Here is an 18,804-nt window from a genome sequence, read left to right as displayed (position 1 = left end):
CCACAGAATAGCAAACTATGCATAGCACAATGGATTAAGAGTTACGAAACCGCTACAGCAGAAGTCAGGCCACACAGCGTGTCACAGCTTGTAATTGCGCGAAGGAAGCCTTATCAAGCAGTAGCATCCACCATCATAGCGAGGTAGGTGCGAGAAGTTATGGCCCTGGTGGGGATCGATGTGTCTGTTTTTGGAGCACATTCCGTGTGGGGAGCCATAGCTTCCAAAGCCTTTGCAGAGGGGGTATGCTTGCAAGATATCATGAAGGTAGCGGATTGGTCAAGTGACTCCAACTTTCTATTTGAAGTCGATATCAGCAATCGCTGCAGCGGTAGTATAGAGCTTTGAACAATCATAATGCACGACTCTGGTATTGACATAGACTGAAGAATACCCAGGCTTACAATAGAAGGAGTCTTAATTCTATTAAAGAATCTGAGGTGAGCAATTATCCCTCCCAGTGAATACGGACCAAGTAACGTAGTGTATGTCACTTGTATGCAAAGAATGAGCATATTTGCCCTCCCTAATTGTCCATTCTCTGTTGTTGCAGTAGAAGAATGGCTCAGCCAGTACGAGGTGAACAGCTCTGAGGGGTAAAGTGGGTTCCGCAGCAGGGTCTGGAGTAGCGGTTACGCCAGGAGCAAAGTTTGGTTCAGCGCACTGGGGTGGTGAACGGTTTGGTTTTGTTGGACTATTTGTTCAGGGCTGTCAGTTTACGACATCCAAAAGAAGAGGAAGGGACCCAAGCAGGGGATCGACATATAGAAGAGGGGTGCACCCTCATTGGAGGAGAGAGAGGGCACTCAGGACTTCAGAAAATAGAGGAACTATGGGGGATAGTAATTCCTAAATTGTCCGTGTCTTGTTTTTTCTACAGTTGGTTACCAATGTTTGAACAGAAAATAATAATAAATTGATGGTTTTGAAGGGCTAATAAAGAAGTGAAGCCTCTGTGTCTTTAATAGAAAACTCCCTGTACTGTATGTTTGGGTAATCTTCATTGCTAGACCTCTGCCAGGCAACGATCACAAAGTATTACTATCTCAACATGGGCAGAAAAGCATGCTCAAGTGGGTTCTTCTGTATTCCAAAACGTAACAGAATAAGCAGACGTCTTTGCACTCTTCTCTCCTTTCTCCGATTGTGGCCAAATCGAATATTTGGGAGGAAGGTATCCATTGATCAACAAGTTGTTTATTCCCTTCCTAATTGAATTCCTTATGTATTCTTTGGTTGGTCTATTTTGACTTCCCTCTTTTATGGGCTTGTTGTCCTTGTTCTTTTCTGGTGTTTTATGTACTTCTTTACAGAGCCTGTTTACCCTCGGGTTTAAGGCGCTCTACAAATGCATAATAAATACATTAAATAAATTAAAGGTATTAGTCTCATAGGCTCATCAACTTTCCTGGCCACCCTTGTACAAGCTCACCCTTAAAGGTTTGTATTCTTTATGTGGTGGTTGTATCATTCACCAGCGTTTACTGGGGAAAAGGAGGTGGAACTGAGGTGAAGGGGCTCATGTGGTTCTATAATGTTGGTGAAGAGCCACGTGGCAACTCGTAGAGGATGTGAAAGTAATGTCCAGACTAGGTTGCACTTGGGTGACATTTCAAAAGATAAGAAATCTGTGGGAGGGACTACTATAAAAACAATAAAAATACGAAACTTGCTTATTTACTGAAGTGTCAAAAGGGAATTTCAATACCGTTGGCTAGTTCTAAAACAAATAAAATAACACTTAAAACATAATTTTTCATTATGTATACACATCTTAATTATTCCAGATGTCCTCTCTGCAACCCTGAACCCTTAATTTCAGATATGATTCAAGAAAGCAGTACGTTCCTTGGAAAGTTATTGAACACATGCCATTCCCATTTGGAATACTTACAAGACACAGTATCAGCCTATCCAGGGTGACAATGTTATACTTCCACACCATGTCATTGAGAATCTCAATACATTTATTGAGCTGTTGGCCTCCTGCAGATGTAGAAAACTCATACACCAAGAAATCAGCAAAGGTCCTTACATGAGCAACAAGAGCCCTGGCTCCAATTCTCTCCAGCACCCTTTGAAGGAGAAAGGGGAGAGTAGCAGTTTAGACATTGTTTCAACAGTGAAATAGTTAAGGTGAAAGAAGATTAATAGAGGAATCAAGTACTTGGAAGTTTTGCTTACTTAAATAATGCATTAAGAATTTACAGATGCTTTTAAGCTTGCCAATTTCGAGTGTAAAATACTTTTAAAATACCTCCAGTAGCTAGGAGATGGCAATCTGACAAAACATGTCATTCTTGAAACTATAGATTGTGTGAATGACTTAAAACGAAATGGAGGTGGTTTAAGGCTTGTCTCTATTTGTTATCGTAATCAAAACTGTGTCCTGAAAAAGGTGGTCGTTCTAAGCATCTTTCTCAAAAACTATACTTAATACTGCACAGCCATAGTAGGCCATTAACAGGGAGGCCCCAGACATGAGAGAGGGATTGGCTACCTGTTGGAAAACAAAGACAGCGTATTGACTAATACTACTTGGGGTCCAGATTAATTAAATTATTTATTATAATTAGTCAATTGATTTTTTAGAAACAAATACACTTAATTTACATAATACACATACAATCATTCAATCAATGAATCAATAGGTGTAATTTAACCACATATTAGAAGTTTCAATCTCAAATCCGACCAACAAATAAGAAAAATCAATCCATTCATAGGAACCGTCTAAAAATCGATCATTCCATAATAATCCATAAATAGGAACCTGTCTAAAAACATCAACTAAATAATGATTTCATAACAAGGAACAAATTCCTATAAAACCTTCAAAGTTCATGTCAAACATGCAAAATTCATATACTAAAATTCATATGTTAAAATTGTTTTTATGACCTCAGGACAGTACTGGGTGCTTCTACTCAAAAGGTCAATAATTTTGGTCAGTTATTTAGTCCAAACACTGCCTCAATAGGTTATAATCACTTACCCGTGGTACTCATGAGAACTACAATGAGGCAGTACCAATAGGTAGCATCTTCACTATGTTACGCCAAACCCTATACAAGAAGACCAAAAATCGTCAGATTTAATGTTATCGTAGCTGTGCACAAAGCTCTCATAGGTCCACGTGTATAGGGTGCTCAAGTTAGGACACTCTGTGAATAAGTGCTTCAACGGTTCCAAGCTGCGTTTGTTCTCACAAATATAGCAGTATCTGTCTTCCAACGGTATTTTCATTTGTGATCCCAATACAGATAGCAATGGAAGTTGGTTAATACAAAGGCGCAACATAAGCCAATGCACTTCTGGATTGGGACACAATAAAATATACTGTTGAGGTCTTTTATAGCCAGGGACCCAGTCAGATGCATGGCTCAGGATCTTTAAAGTAGCAATATGTTCATAAATCTTGTTCCAATTGCACAGGTCGTATTTAGCTTTAAATTAAACGTTTAAGCGTTGGTACCCACCCCTAATAGTCCAATGTGGGTACCAGTTTATCGCTTGGAAAGTCGTTATCACAAGATCATCAAACGTATTGTCATTGAGTGTCCACTTCTTCCACAGTTCGCACCCAAAATATTCAAAAAAGGGCATATTGGTGACATTTTGGCTTTGAAATTCAGTTCTACCCTTTTTCTTTCAACTTGTCCTCCCAAAGAAATCCACCCCAACTCTAGGTGTATCGCCTCGATCGGTACAGAGGATCTCAACCTCAATAACTTTCTCCGGAATGCCCCCTTTTAGGCAGTTTACCCATCTCAAATCCTTCATCTTCAGCGCCTCACTGCTTGAAAAGGATTAGCATACCCTCAAGGGAGTATCCTGCGGTGTGTTATGATATGATATTTTATTTGTATCATGCTCATACACAAGTTTTTCAGAGCGCGACTAGGCAAGGGAGGAGAACAGGGGAGAACACAAAACAATGGGAATGGCAAAAGGGAAAAAGTGCATGTAAGGGGTAGAGTGGAAGTGCAGAGAAGATAAATAATAAATTAAAATAAAAAGAAAATGGAGGCAATAAACAGTGGAAGTGCAGCCAGCAAGTGGCAAGTGCTGTGCTTATGGCAGCAGACTGGGTAAATCGGACAAGTGCAGACAAAGAGAAAAATGGGGGGGGCTGTATGGGTACAGATACAGTCCACCAGTGCAAGGGGTGGCCATGAGGCAGTGCAGGAGGGCAGCAGGATGAGCAGGTACCTGGGACCAGGGGAAAGAAGATGGACAGGTGCACAGTGCCAAGAGAGAGCCGGTCAGCAGGGGAGAGGGGGAGAGAAGGCAGAAGCAAAGAGAAAGGTCATGAGGTGCTTCCGAACGGGAGATGGACCTCCTCAAGTTTTAGAGCGTTAGGGAGGCTGTTTCAGAGGGAGGACCCAGCTCAAGATAGTGATCTACCCCCAGCTCGTTTCTATGAAAAAAGATTGACCCGGAGGGAGTTAGAGGTAGAGGAGCGAAGAGCTCGAGAGGGGAGGTATTTGCAGAGAGATAGCTGTAGGTATTTTGGACCCAGGCCCCAGAAAGCCTTGTGGACAATGCAGAGGGTTTTCAATTTAATCCTTGCATCCACTGGGAGCCAATGGAGAGATTTCAGGGCTGGAGAGATACGATCCCAGGGCTTGAAGCCAAGGATACGTCTTGCAGTCCTGTTCTGGATAAGTTGCAGAGGGAGGAGAGTAGAGGCAGGTAGATTTAGAAGAACAAGTTCCTTACCAACTGGTAACGTTCTTTCGATTGGATGTTCCTCCAACGTATTCCTCATCTGTTACGCTCACCTGTTTCCCACAGGAGCGTCGGTCGGACCCGGACAGCTGCGGTCTCCACCCATGTGATGCGTAGTGCAGCGATGACTGACTGGATCTGCCCTCCTAATCTTGTCTGCTTAACCCATAGAAATATTCTCCTGCAAGGGTAGAGATGGATTTAGCCACTTGTGGATTCAAGTGATGGCACCCCAACAGTCCTCCCCAACTAATCACCTCTGAAATGTCCTCACAGCAATCTCACCTTATATTCTTGAAAGAGGAGCTCTCCATCCTGTGTGGATTTGCAGGGGCGCGTCGATTCCAGTTACTTCACTGGTTTGAAGGCTCGGGAGAGTTCCGGAGAGTATTGACTCTGAGGTTCCTGGTGATTACCAGTAAGTATTAAGTTCATAGAGTTCAATATGTCCGATGTTCACTCTTGTTCCCCCCCCTTCCTTTCTTGTCTTGCAGCTGGCTCGTGAAAAGATGCTCTTGTGGCAGCTGGTGGCACTCAGGTAAGAGTCTGTATTACCCGGCGCTGTCCGGTAAATTTTGCACAAGGAAAACGTGTTGTTTTGTCTCTCTTTACAGATGCGGCACGTGAAAATATGGAGAGTCACAAAAGGATGCCTCCGGTGGTAAATCAGGTAAGTCTATGGTGGTAAAAATTATATTTGTTGGTTCCCTCGGCTCACCTTGTGGTTTTCTTTTGTCTCCTAGGTGCCGAAGTTCGGCGAAGAAATGATGGAGGCAGCGCCGACCCGAAGGATGCTGTGAAGACTGGTGAGTATGGCGCGGCGCTGCAGCTGGAGGTGCGGCGCGTGCAGAAATGATGTTCTTTACAGGTCCGGAGACAAGATGGATCCAGAATCAGGTGTGGAATAGAAATAAGTTCGTTTTCTAACCTTGTCCCTTTCTTTCCTCTTTGTTTTAGGAGCTCCGGAATCGAGGCGGGCGTGGCAGAAGACTGGATGCAGGCTGCAGGCACGGTGAGTGTTACGCTGCTGGATGCAGAATAACGCGAAGCGTGTGTTGCTGGTCGGGCGTGGTTTAAATAGCCTCAAAAGTAGTCCCAGGTAAGAAGTCCCTAGAACCACACCCGAGTAAAAAATAGTCCCTGTAGAAAAATAGTCCCTTTCAGGCTTCATGTTGGATTGCAGTCATTTGCAGCATGGTCTGCCTGAGGTAAGTAATGACTAGGAGTCTGGCGCCTTAGGCGCCAGGACTGATTCCTACTATGAGCCTGGCGCCTAAGGCTCCAGAACTGAACCCAGATAGCCCCTAGCTGGGGCTGCTGAGGTTTACTAAATGTCTAGATGCCTGCACCCGGGGCTGATGGGCTTGGTCCGGATGCCTGGGGGTAGGCATCATGACATCATCTTAGATGTATTCCATCCAGCTTTGCTGCTCTTCGGAATTTTTTTCGGCAGAGGGCGCCGTGCGTCGATGTCGTCGAGTCGATGGTCCCTCGAAGGCGACGTCATTGGGTGTATAAGTAGCATGCGCAGTGCCCGCTGCCCTCAGTTCTGTTTTTCCCCTCTTTTGTATCTGTGATCTTGTACTGTGTAGATTGTGCCGGCAGACAGGTATCAGCCTTGCGAGATTTCAGATGGCAATAACCCGGAAAAAATCTACAGAGGGGTCGGTTGGGAGGGCGATGAGGAATACGTTGGAGGAACATCCAATCGAAAGAACGTTACCAGTTGGTAAGTAACTTGTTCTTCGAGTGGATTGTGTCCTCCAACGTATTCCTCATCTTAGTTAAGCTCCCAAAGCAGTATTTTGCATAGTCCCTCTGGCGGAGGGGTCAGATTTGTTTCACCAATGCCTTTAGATGGCGGAATAAAGCACTGCTTTTCCAAAAGTCAGCTCCCTAAACTGGGAAGCATCCAGGCTATAGAATTTTGAGAAGGTGTGAAGTGAAGACCAAGTTGCTGCATCGCAAATGGATCTTATCGGGACACCTCTCTGAAGGACTGTGGAAGAGGCGATGCCTCTGGTGGAATGAGCCCTTAACCCTTCTGGTGGGTCTTTTTGTGCTAGTCTGTAGCATTCTGAAATGCAAAGCACGATCCAGCGTGAAATTGTCTGTTTTGTTACTGATTGACCCAGTTTTCTTCCTGTGTAGCCTATAAACAACTGGTTGTCCACTCTAAGCCTAGAAAGTCTAGAGATGTAAAAGCTTAAAGCTCTTTTTGGGTCCAGTCTGTGTAATCTTTCTTCCTTCTTAGAAGGATGAGGTGGAGGAAAGAATGAGGGTAAAACAATTTTCTGACTTAAATGAAAATCAGATATTACCTTCGGGAAAAATTATAGTTTAACCTTCAATACAACTCTGTCCTTATGGAACACAGTATAGGGTGGCCCAGAAGACAGTGACTGCAATTCACTCACTCTTCTTGCTGATGTTAGAGCAACTAAAAAGGCTGTTTTCCATGTTAATAATCTTAAATGGACACGTGTGCATAGGCTCAAAAGGGGCAAACATTAAGAATTTTAAGACTAAATTTAGATCCCAAATCGGTACTTGAAATGGGTGAGGAGGAAACACATTAGTGAGACCTTTTAAGAATTGTGTTATCAAAGGAATTTTGAAGTAGGAGCATTCTTCCGATGAGCGCTTGAAAATGGAAAGCGCTGCAAAGTAACCTTTTATTGTTCCGATATTCAGACCTCTTTGTGCTAGGGTCAGAAGGAAAGATAGTACTTCCAGAATAGAACATAGAAAAGGATCGACATTCTTTTCCCTGCACCAGTTGCAAAACCTTTTCCAACGGCAACGGTACAGAGACTTTGTTGCTGGCCTTCTTGCCGAAAGCAACACCTCCATATCATCTGGAAGGTTCCAATCCCTGTATCTCAGCCTTTCAGATACCAAGCATGAAGGTTGAGTGTTCTGACCTCTGGGTGGAGAACCTGACCATCCATTTGAGAGAGAAGGTTCTCTCTCTGAGGAAGACGTACTGGAGGACAGATGGACATATCTAGAAGGTCCGGATACCACGTTCTCCTGGCCCAATCCGGAGCAAATAGGATCATGCGGTTCCCGAATCGTCTCAGCCTCCTGATGACCTGAGGAATGACGGGAATCTGAGGGAACGAGTACAATAGTGGGAAATTCCAATCAACCACAAACGCATCCACTAGGGCTCCTCTCGGGGGAAATACCCTTGAGCAATACCTTTCGCATTTTCGGTTGGTACTGGTTGCGAATAGGTCTACCTGAGGGGTTCCCCAAAGGGTGAAGATCTCTTGAATGACTTCCTGAGCCAATTCCCATTCGTGGGACACCGTGCTCTGCCTGCTCAGAGCATCTGCCGTCATATTCTCTTCCCCGGCTAGATGAATTGCCGTTAAAGAGATTCCTTCCTGAATCGCCCAATACCAGAGCTGCATTGCCTCTCTGCACAGGGGTAGTGACCCCACACCTCCTCTTTTGTATAGATAGTGCATGGCCACTGTGTTGTCCGTCATTATCAGAACATTTTTTCCCCTGACAGATGGCAGGAAGGCCTTCAGCGCTAGTCTGATTGCCCTCAGCTCCAAAAGGTTGATATGTAGTTTGGACTCCGATGGAGACCAACAACCGTTTCTTGTCAAATCGTTGGCATGTGCTCCCCACCCCAGGAGTGAGGCGTCCGTCACTACTGTGATCTCCGGCCATGGTTGCCAAAAAAAGTTCTCCCTTTAGGATGTTCTCTGCACAGGTCCACCATAGAAGGTCTTGTCTGACCTTGTTCGGAATCTGAAGAAGATCCGTCATTTGACCCGAGAACTGGGACCACTGAGTCTTTAGGGCCCATTGAAGGGATCTCATCCTCAAGCGTGCCTCTGGCACCAGAAAGATGCAGGTTGCGATGAGGCTGAGAAACCTTAAAAAGTCGTAAGCCTGGAGATTTTGGGCATTTTGGAATTTGGAAACCATCTGAAGAATGTCTTGAGCCCTCGTCTTGGGAGGCGAGCTCTTTCCCAAGGATGTGTCTAATACAGCTCCTATGTACCGAAGCTGTTGGGAAGGTGTCATTAGAGACTTCTTTAAATTGAGGGAGAAGCGCAGTTTATGGAGGAAGTGGCAGATGACTTTCAGATGTTCCAGTGCTTGCTCAGCAGAGCGCGCTCTGGTCAACCAATCGTCCAGGTGGGGGTAGACATGAATCCGCCCCCCCTCTCCTGAGGTGCGCTGCCACCACAACCATTAACTTGGTGAAGACCCTCGGGGCGGAGGTCAATCCGAATGGCAGGACTCGAAACTGATAGTGTGAGTCGCCAACTACGAACCTCAGGTATTTTCTGTGTTTGAGATGAATCGGCACATGATGGGGCAGATGGGGAGCTGGTGCAAGTGGATCTAGGTCACCTGGCCTAAGCCCCACCCACCTGGTGCCTTCCTGTTTGCCGCTCTCTTTCACTACTTAGCAAGCCCCGCCCATCTGGTGCCTTCCTGTTTGCAGCTCTTTTTCACCACTTAACAAGCCCCGCCCACCGGGTCCCTTCCTGTTTGCCGCTCTTTTCCACCACTTAGCAAGCCCCGCCCACCTGGTGCCTTCCTGTTTGCCGCTCCTTTTTCCTAATTAAGGAGCCATCCAGCCTCTTTTCCTTTGCAGATGGGGAGCAGGTGCAAGTGGATATAGGTCACCTGGCCTAAGTCCCGCCCACCTGGTGCCTTCCTGTTTACTGCTCTTTTTTCACCACTTAGCAAGCCCTGCCCTCGTGGTGCCTTCCTGTTTAATGCTCTTTTTCACCACTTAGCAAGCACCACCCACCTTCTTAGCCCTGCCTCTACCTTCCTGCTCCTAACTATTAGATCAAGGGTGTCTCTCGCCCGGGCGTCCTAAGCGAAGGGCAGACGAAGAAAAGTGGAATTCCTGTTTGGACCTGTTCGGACCAGGAGGACCCAGGGCCCGACCCCCTGCTCAGACAGCAGGTAGGCATGCACCAACATGTGTTACTCCCTCTGGTCCCCCCGTGATGTTCCCTTGTGCCCCCCGCCCCATTCTTGCACACAGGTGTTGCCCGTTTTGCTCGATTCTTCTACCCTGCTCCCCCCTCACCCCACTCAAGCCTACTTCTGCAGGAGTATCTCCTGATACATTCTGGTTTCACCATCACCGTCTTGTGGACAATGCTGGATTTGACTTTTATGGACTTCATGCATTCATGGTGCGTCACCCTTTCTCAACTTTCATGCTGAACTTCTTTTGCATCTTGTACTCATGGTGGCCCTGAATCATGCTGTTTCCATCTTCATCTTGTATCCTGGCTTGCAACATTATGTGTTACAACTGACTTCTGCAATTTTTTTTTTTTTTTTTTTTTTTTATTGAACTTTACACAGTTAAAACTGAGTTTTGTCAACGAAAACAGTAGCAGATCCGACCAGGACGAAACTCTTCAGGGATCAGCAGAAGGAGAGAAGAGAGAAGAAAAAGGAAGAGAGACGACTTCCTTTTTGTCATTCCGCCATTGTTGAGGCCAATGAGGAGGTAGTTTCCACAAACTCATTGGCGTTAGTCTGCATGATTTTTGTAAAGACTAAATCGATCAGTTTAGACAGTGCCTGAGACCATTTGGTGCTCTCCCCGGAAATTAGTCTATTCCATATGTCGTCTTTCTGCAAAAACCATAGTCTCTCAGACAAAGGGAGTAGATAGACATTTCTTATGTCATTAATGGCGATGCAATCCATTATCAGATGTTTTAGTGTTTCAGTTGTATTTGGGTTTTTACAGAGACGACAGAGTGTTACAGAACCCTGATTTCTGAGCGCCAATATCTCTCTGGTTGGTAGCAAGTTAAAGCGGGCTCTCATAATCACGTTTCTCAGTTTTTTTTCGGGAAATTTTGCACAGTAATTTAGGGTTTTTTTCGGCTTGTTAAAAGAGGGTGGTAGATGGCTCAATAGTTTGTTGTTTGTTGCCTGCTCTATTGTGGTAATCCAATCCATGTCTTCCATGTTTGTTTTGATACGATCTGGGTTTTCCTTTAGCTCCGTCGGGGAACATTTGATCATTTCTAGATCTTCTAGTCTCCTGTTAACCCAATTTTTTAGTGCGAAACAGTTGCCGGTGGAAGTTTCTGCGTGAATGATGTTCAAAATCGGTAATGTGTCCGCAGAGATGATTTTTCTATATAAGCGCATCGCGCTTTGGTTTACCAAGGATGTTAAAGAAACCAGTCCTAGCTCCCTTCTGATGCCAGCTATTGCAGTAGACTTGGGGAGACCCAGCAACGTTTTCCACACATATCCTTCCAATTTGGTCCAGATTTGCGGAGGAAGATATAACGAAGCTTCTGCTCCATAAGTCAGGGATGGAACTACTTTCGTTTTATAGAACAGGATGGCTGGTAACAAGGAGAACTTTCCGAACTTACGGTCAATCGCCCTTATTTGAGCCGTTAGGCATTTTACTTTTGCCCACAGTTGAGTTTGAAGACTAAGGTCTGTTTTAGAAGTGTCCAGTTGTGTCCCCAAATATTTAAAGTTAGTGACCACTTCGATATGTTCATTGTCCAGATAAATATTGGGCTTAGAAGTTCCCTTTGCCTTCAGTTTCTCCAATACCAAGATTTTTGTTTTGGATTTATTTATTTCTAACAAGTTGTCCTCCATGTAGTTTTGTAGGTTAGATAGTTTGCGTTGGAGACCCACTTTGGTTTGATCGATGATAGTAATATCGTCAGCGTACAGTAGACGAGGGATCTTGACTTTCCCAATTTTTGGAGGGAACGCTCGGATCTTTGTTTCAGAGTGCTGATAGTCGCCTAAAAAGGCGATAAAAAGCGCTGGCGCGAACGGGCAGCCCTGCTTCACTCCTCTTTTCACAGGTATTTCTGCTGACAGATCACCCTGCTGATTGAGTCTTACTCTCATCTTTATATCCGTGTTAAGTGCCATAATGGGCTCCAATATTTTCATCGGGCATTTCCAGCTTTGCAGCTTTGCCCATAGCCTAGATCTGTCAATCTTGTCAAAGGCTTTCGAGAGGTCCACGAAAGCCAGATAGACTTTGGGTGCTCCTTCTTTCACTTTGGCTTTCAAGATGTTCAAAGTGAAAAGGTTGATGGTCGTGGAACCATGTTTCTGAAAGCCCGTTTGGAAGTGGTCATTGGCCTCGCTGTTTTTCTCCCAGATCCGAAAGTGGGTGTTAGGCAGAAACCTGTGCAGTTCCCTTGGGGAACACTGCAAAAGATTTAAGACTACAGGTAGAGCAGTAAACCCCTTTGGTAGCAGTCTGTACCACCCAGATTTACCTGGTAGCTGTGGCTGAGCAGTCAGACTTCTCTCAAGAAGAGTTAGGCAGTATGCAAAGTATACACAATATGTACCAACACACAATAGCACAAGCAAACACTGACCAGAGCTTGGTTTCAAAAGTATATAGTTATTTATTTAAAATACACATAAGTTAAAAACACTCTAGCAAAATATAGTAAACACTTCAAACACAGTTATAACGAAAGTAGATTCAATCCTTTCTCCTATCTAGACAACTCTAGGTTAACACCACTTAATTAAAACAGAGGTGAGTGCTTAACGTTAGATGACACTCTAGTAGTTTCCAAGAAAGGGAGAGAAAAAGCAGAAATGGGTTAAACACACCACTCTAAGGTCCAGAACACTTGCAATAGGCTCAAAGAAGCACAAAGTCACAGGTGAGCAAAAGCCACTAGGCAGGGCCCACTCTTAGAGTAGCCGGAGCGAAAATGTGCCCAAGATCACACTGTTATTAGGGATTCAAAGTCTTGCAAAGAGTTAGACAAGAGTGTAGAGTGGCTTAGAAAGTTTAGCCAGGGTGTCCCAGGCACTCCCAGGTTCGAAAGCCGGGGGCTAAATCTACCCCGTACAGTCGGTAGCAAGGGAAGCCAGGCGGAACACGGTACCTTAAGCGGAAAGGATCCTCCAGCGGTGGCAGTTGTTCCAGGCAGTGGCAGCAGGGCTCGACGTCGGTCAGGGGAGAAGAAGTTCTCGCTGAAGAGCAGAAGAAGAGGGTCGTTGCACTGCCCGGGAAGAAACCAGCCGCGGAGTCCTCCGGTTAAAGGGTCGTACCGACTTTCGTGGTTGGGGTAAAAGTGGTGGGGTTCCGGTTGCCGGGGTGCTTGGCACTGGCAAGGCGGCCACGAGATACCTCGTGAAGCGAAAAGAAGGCGAAAACTGGTTGTCCCCACCAGTCAAGGGAAGGAGCCACTCCGTTAAGAGTTCTCCTCGGTCGTCGGGAAAAGTGGTGAGACGGTTCAGCAGGGCTCCACCGGGTGGTGTCGTCGAAGCAGGTCGGCTCAGCCCTTCCCTCGTCGGATTCTTGGTCCTGTGGCGACTTCTGAAGTCCCAGTCCCCAAAGCCCTGCTTTTATGCAGCAAACCCCCATTCACCCAGCCTAGCTGTCACTCAAACATGCTAAGTGGTGAGCCGGGCGGCTCACCACTTGGGCCAATCAGGACGGAGTGCGACTTGAGTTACCAAGGTAACTCAGTCCAGGGTGCCTAAATCCCCCTCCACCCCTCCTAAGTACCCCAGACAGAGTGGCACCACTTTGGAGGGCTTCTGTGGAGAAGCCCGCCAAAAGTGGAACAAAGGGCTCCACTTTGGGTCAGAGTTACAGAGGCGAACACCAACGCCATTTTAGAATCAGGTTTTGGCAAAAAGTCCCAACCGGAGTTATAAAAATAAATATATAAACCGGCGGTATGTTTAAGGCTACCGTAAATAAATAATTAAATGTGTTAGCCTAAAACAATGGGAAATCCCATAGGAAAATATTCGCGGTCGAATATAAAACGTAGTTTCCACTGCCACCAGCCAAAACTCGATCAGGGGGGACGGAGACGTGCCCCCTCGACTAACAGACCCTGGGGCAATCGAATTGCCCCAGCCAGTACGTCCACAATATGATGGTTTGTACTGGTTCTGTTCAGGATTCAAGACTAGCAAAGTCTTTGGTGACTTTACATGCCCTGGGAGACAGTAGTCAGTCCCAGGGTATGGAGTCTATGTTGGGGAGTCCCTAGGACACCCCTGGGTCACGGCACAGAGGGTGCTGTGTAACCCACATCACAAAAATACATGAGGCCCTATGGGGTAAAAGACCCCATAGCCCATTCAACACAAGGTTTAACCAAGAAAACACACTTCAACATGTCCAAGAGTGAGGGTAAAAGAGTCTCACTCTTGGCAGGAGAAAAAAAAGAAACCCCAGAAATCCAGCAAAGCTGCTGGGGGACTCACTAGGTAGGGAAATTCAGCCTAAACAGAGAATTCTCCCTAACACTCGCCCCCCCCAGACTAAGGGACAGGAGGATTTAATCCACTCCTGGATGAACCTCATACCTCTAGTCGATGATATACATCCTAGAGAGTCCATCAGCATTTTGATGGTGACACCTTGACCTATGTTCAATGGAGAACTCAAAGGTTTTCTTTTGTAAGCTAACGGACCTACAGACCCTTTGAGGAACATCAGTCTTTTTGTTATAGGGGATCTGGTTGACCAGTCCCTCAGAAGTTGGTACAACTTCTGAACCTATGTTAGGCTTTTTCAAGGGGTCCTTATAAAGGATTCCCTTAGATCTAGAGGGGCCTCCAAGGTTCCTCACCACCTCTCTTGTGGGAGCAGGTTGGGTCTTAGGCCTCTTGGTTGGAGGGGTTGGGGTTAGGCAATGTACCTGCTTCCCCTTCCTCTTAGATCTACCCTTACCTATTTTAGGAGCTTCCCCCCTAATATTAGGATTTGAGTTGGGGTCTTCAGTAGAAGGTCCAACAGTCTGAAGGTTTTTGGCCTTAGACTTTTCTTTTCTGGTTTTCCACCAGCACTGAGAATTACCAGTTCTCTCAGGTCCAGATAGGGGCCTAGTTGGTCTATCCACCTCTTCCTCAGAAGCAGGGGGAGTCAGAGACTCTGAGACTAGGGGAACAATGATGGAGCTTGGTTGGGGCTCCCATGTTCCTAGCATACTATCCTGAAAGGTGCCTGGGTTAGAGGTCAATTTACTAACACCAGGGCTTGTAGTGGGGTTCTCAGTAGAGGGTCCCACAGGCTTAGAAGGGTCCTTCAAGGTAGCCTTTCTAGCCAATTTGGTTAAGTTCTGCTTCTCCATACTGGGAGGCCTGGGGGTATGTGACACTACTCCTAGAGTTCTTAGGTCATTCCCTAACAGGACCTTCCCAGGTACCTCAGTCTGAACACTGACAGGGATCCTCACTGTCATGTTGTTACACTGAATGAGGGCTGGTAGAATAGGAACCATTTGGACAGGGCCTCCAGACATTTTAGTGGGACCTTTGGGTGCTTTGGCCACATCCTCAGGTTGAAAGAAGCTTTCATCCACTACTGTTCTGCTGGCCCCAGTGTCTCTCCTGGCAGGAGTATCCTGGCCATTGACAAGAACACTGTCCACATAATACACCTTAGAGTTAACAGGTAGGGAGTTATACACAACCCTATTCTGGGGACTAACCAGACCCATAGGCTCTAAGTTTACAGTTGCTTGAAGACCCAAGGGTTCTTCAGCAAAGAGTTCAAAGTGGGCACTAGCCATCTGTACTTCATCCTCAGGAGTGAAGGCTAAGGAGACTGTGCTGATCCCTGCAGGTTTACCCTTGCACTTGGGATCTCCTTTGATATGGTCAGTACCCTGACAGACATAGCATTGTCCAAATGCTCTCTGGAAGGGTGGCTTGTTCTGACCTCCTTCTGGCTTGTGGCCAGAAGGTACACTAGCCTGATTCGGTTTACCCTGGGGCTTACCCTGGTTATTTGGTTGTTTGTGGCCCTCTTGGGTATGGGAGGTATTAGAATTCTCTTTGGAGTCCTTTTTAGGCTGTTTCTCCCCATCCTTCCTCTGAGTTACCCCAGAATCCTTGTGAGTGACCCTGTTGGCAACCCACAAGTCAGCAGCCTTAGCTAGTTTCCTAGGATCTAATTCCTGTGAATCAGCCAAGTGCTGTCTGAGCTCAGGAGAGCAGGCATCATAAATAGTCTCCAACATAAACAAATTCTTCATACCTTCATAAGTGTTCACCTTGTAACCCTTAATCCATCCCTCTAAGTTTTTCAAACATTCACTCACCCAGGTAGCCCAAGGGGTACCATCATGCTTTTTGAGGTTCCTAAACCTCTTAAGATACTGGGAAGGGGTCTTCCCAAACCTAGCTATCAAAGCTAGTTTCACACATTCATAGTCCTTCCTATCCTCCTCCCCCATCTCCATTACCACATCAGTTGCAACAGGGGGAAGCCTAGAGAACAACCAGGTGAGTAAGTCATTTCCTGTGATGTTCTGGAGCCCATGATTATATTCAAACAGAGACAACCAATCCAACACATCCAACTTAGGCTCATACATACCAACCAATTCTTTAGGCATCCGGGGTCTTTTAGGACTGGAACTTCTAGAGGAGCCAGAGAGAGAAACATTCTCAACAGATAATTTCTTCATTTCTAAGTCATACTTGAGCTCCATTTCCCTTAGCCTTAGTTCTTTGTCAGTTTGAGCATTAAGTTTCTTATACTCCAATTCTAGCTTCATTTTCTCCAGTTCAAAGTACTGAGGACTAAATGTGGGACCTGGTAAAGGTCCAGTAGGCACAGCAGGTAGAGCAGGCAGAGGCCTAGGGGGGACAGTTACAACAGCCTCACCCTCCTCTTCTGACTCTTCCTCAGAATCATCAACATTTTGCTCCATGTTAATTTCAACACTGTCATCTACAGTTGCTGGAGTGGTAGGTTCCTCTGAACCATCACCCAGACTTTGGTTAGCTAACAATCTTTCAATCAGCTCCATTTTCTTGCCCTTAGTCAGGAGATCCTTATGTTTACAGAGCACTCTTAAACAATCAGCAGTTTTGGCTGCAAGGGACTCTTGACTATAGCTTTCTATAACTGACATGTTAGAGGTTTTACTTTTTCAGTGCTAAGCTTTGTGGTTAGTTGCACTAAGGTATCTAAAGCACAATAAAATGTATACTCAATACAAATCCCACCGCTGTACACCAGTGTTAGGCAGAAACCTGTGCAGTTCCCTTGGGGAACACTGCAAAAGATTTAAGACTACAGGTAGAGCAGTAAACCCCTTTGGTAGCAGTCTGTACCACCCAGATTTACCTGGTAGCTGTGGCTGAGCAGTCAGACTTCTCTCAAGAAGAGTTAGGCAGTATGCAAAGTATACACAATATGTACCAACACACAATAGCACAAGCAAACACTGACCAGAGCTTGGTTTCAAAAGTATATAGTTATTTATTTAAAATACACATAAGTTAAAAACACTCTAGCAAAATATAGTAAACACTTCAAACACAGTTATAACGAAAGTAGATTCAATCCTTTCTCCTATCTAGACAACTCTAGGTTAACACCACTTAATTAAAACAGAGGTGAGTGCTTAACGTTAGATGACACTCTAGTAGTTTCCAAGAAAGGGAGAGAAAAAGCAGAAATGGGTTAAACACACCACTCTAAGGTCCAGAACACTTGCAATAGGCTCAAAGAAGCACAAAGTCACAGGTGAGCAAAAGCCACTAGGCAGGGCCCACTCTTAGAGTAGCCGGAGCGAAAATGTGCCCAAGATCACACTGTTATTAGGGATTCAAAGTCTTGCAAAGAGTTAGACAAGAGTGTAGAGTGGCTTAGAAAGTTTAGCCAGGGTGTCCCAGGCACTCCCAGGTTCGAAAGCCGGGGGCTAAATCTACCCCGTACAGTCGGTAGCAAGGGAAGCCAGGCGGAACACGGTACCTTAAGCGGAAAGGATCCTCCAGCGGTGGCAGTTGTTCCAGGCAGTGGCAGCAGGGCTCGACGTCGGTCAGGGGAGAAGAAGTTCTCGCTGAAGAGCAGAAGAAGAGGGTCGTTGCACTGCCCGGGAAGAAACCAGCCGCGGAGTCCTCCGGTTAAAGGGTCGTACCGACTTTCGTGGTTGGGGTAAAAGTGGTGGGGTTCCGGTTGCCGGGGTGCTTGGCACTGGCAAGGCGGCCACGAGATACCTCGAGAAGCGAAAAGAAGGCGAAAACTGGTTGTCCCCACCAGTCAAGGGAAGGAGCCACTCCGTTAAGAGTTCTCCTCGGTCGTCGGGAAAAGTGGTGAGACGGTTCAGCAGGGCTCCACCGGGTGGTGTCGTCGAAGCAGGTCGGCTCAGCCCTTCCCTCGTCGGATTCTTGGTCCTGTGGCGACTTCTGAAGTCCCAGTCCCCAAAGCCCTGCTTTTATGCAGCAAACCCCCATTCACCCAGCCTAGCTGTCACTCAAACATGCTAAGTGGTGAGCCGGGCGGCTCACCACTTGGGCCAATCAGGACGGAGTGCGACTTGAGTTACCAAGGTAACTCAGTCCAGGGTGCCTAAATCCCCCTCCACCCCTCCTAAGTACCCCAGACAGAGTGGCACCACTTTGGAGGGCTTCTGTGGAGAAGCCCGCCAAAAGTGGAACAAAGGGCTCCACTTTGGGTCAGAGTTACAGAGGCGAACACCAACGCCATTTTAGAATCAAGTTTTGGCAAAAAGTCCCAACCGGAGTTATAAAAATAAATATATAAACCGGCGGTATGTTTAAGGCTACCGTAAATAAATAATTAAATGTGTTAGCCTAAAACAATGGGAAATCCCATAGGAAAATATTCGCGGTCGAATATAAAACGTAGTTTCCACTGCCACCAGCCAAAACTCGATCAGGGGGGACGGAGACGTGCCCCCTCGACTAACAGACCCTGGGGCAATCGAATTGCCCCAGCCAGTACGTCCACAATATGATGGTTTGTACTGGTTCTGTTCAGGATTCAAGACTAGCAAAGTCTTTGGTGACTTTACATGCCCTGGGAGACAGTAGTCAGTCCCAGGGTATGGAGTCTATGTTGGGGAGTCCCTAGGACACCCCTGGGTCACGGCACAGAGGGTGCTGTGTAACCCACATCACAAAAATACATGAGGCCCTATGGGGTAAAAGACCCCATAGCCCATTCAACACAAGGTTTAACCAAGAAAACACACTTCAACATGTCCAAGAGTGAGGGTAAAAGAGTCTCACTCTTGGCAGGAGAAAAAAAAGAAACCCCAGAAATCCAGCAAAGCT

The 18,804-nt window shown here is 46.1% G+C and overlaps 1 protein-coding gene across 3 annotated transcripts in view; it reads right to left on the bottom strand.

Moving 5' to 3' along the window:
- Window positions 1–18,804, bottom strand: part of MED23 (mediator complex subunit 23) — a 1,372,437-nt gene that overhangs the window by 419,088 nt on the left and 934,545 nt on the right. For all 3 annotated transcript variants that reach the window (XM_069606687.1, XM_069606688.1, XM_069606689.1), the window contains one exon: window positions 1,895–2,075. In XM_069606687.1, coding sequence (XP_069462788.1) covers window positions 1,895–2,075 — 181 coding nt within the window. The remainder of the gene's footprint in view (window positions 1–1,894; window positions 2,076–18,804) is intronic.

The sequence above is a fragment of the Ambystoma mexicanum genome, chromosome 4p (genome assembly GCF_040938575.1).
Source record: "Ambystoma mexicanum isolate Mex_15411 chromosome 4p, UKY_AmexF1_1, whole genome shotgun sequence".
Classification (NCBI taxonomy): domain Eukaryota; kingdom Metazoa; phylum Chordata; class Amphibia; order Caudata; family Ambystomatidae; genus Ambystoma; species Ambystoma mexicanum.
Note: the sequence above shows the minus strand (reverse complement) of the source record. Positions and strands in the feature narration are given on the sequence as shown.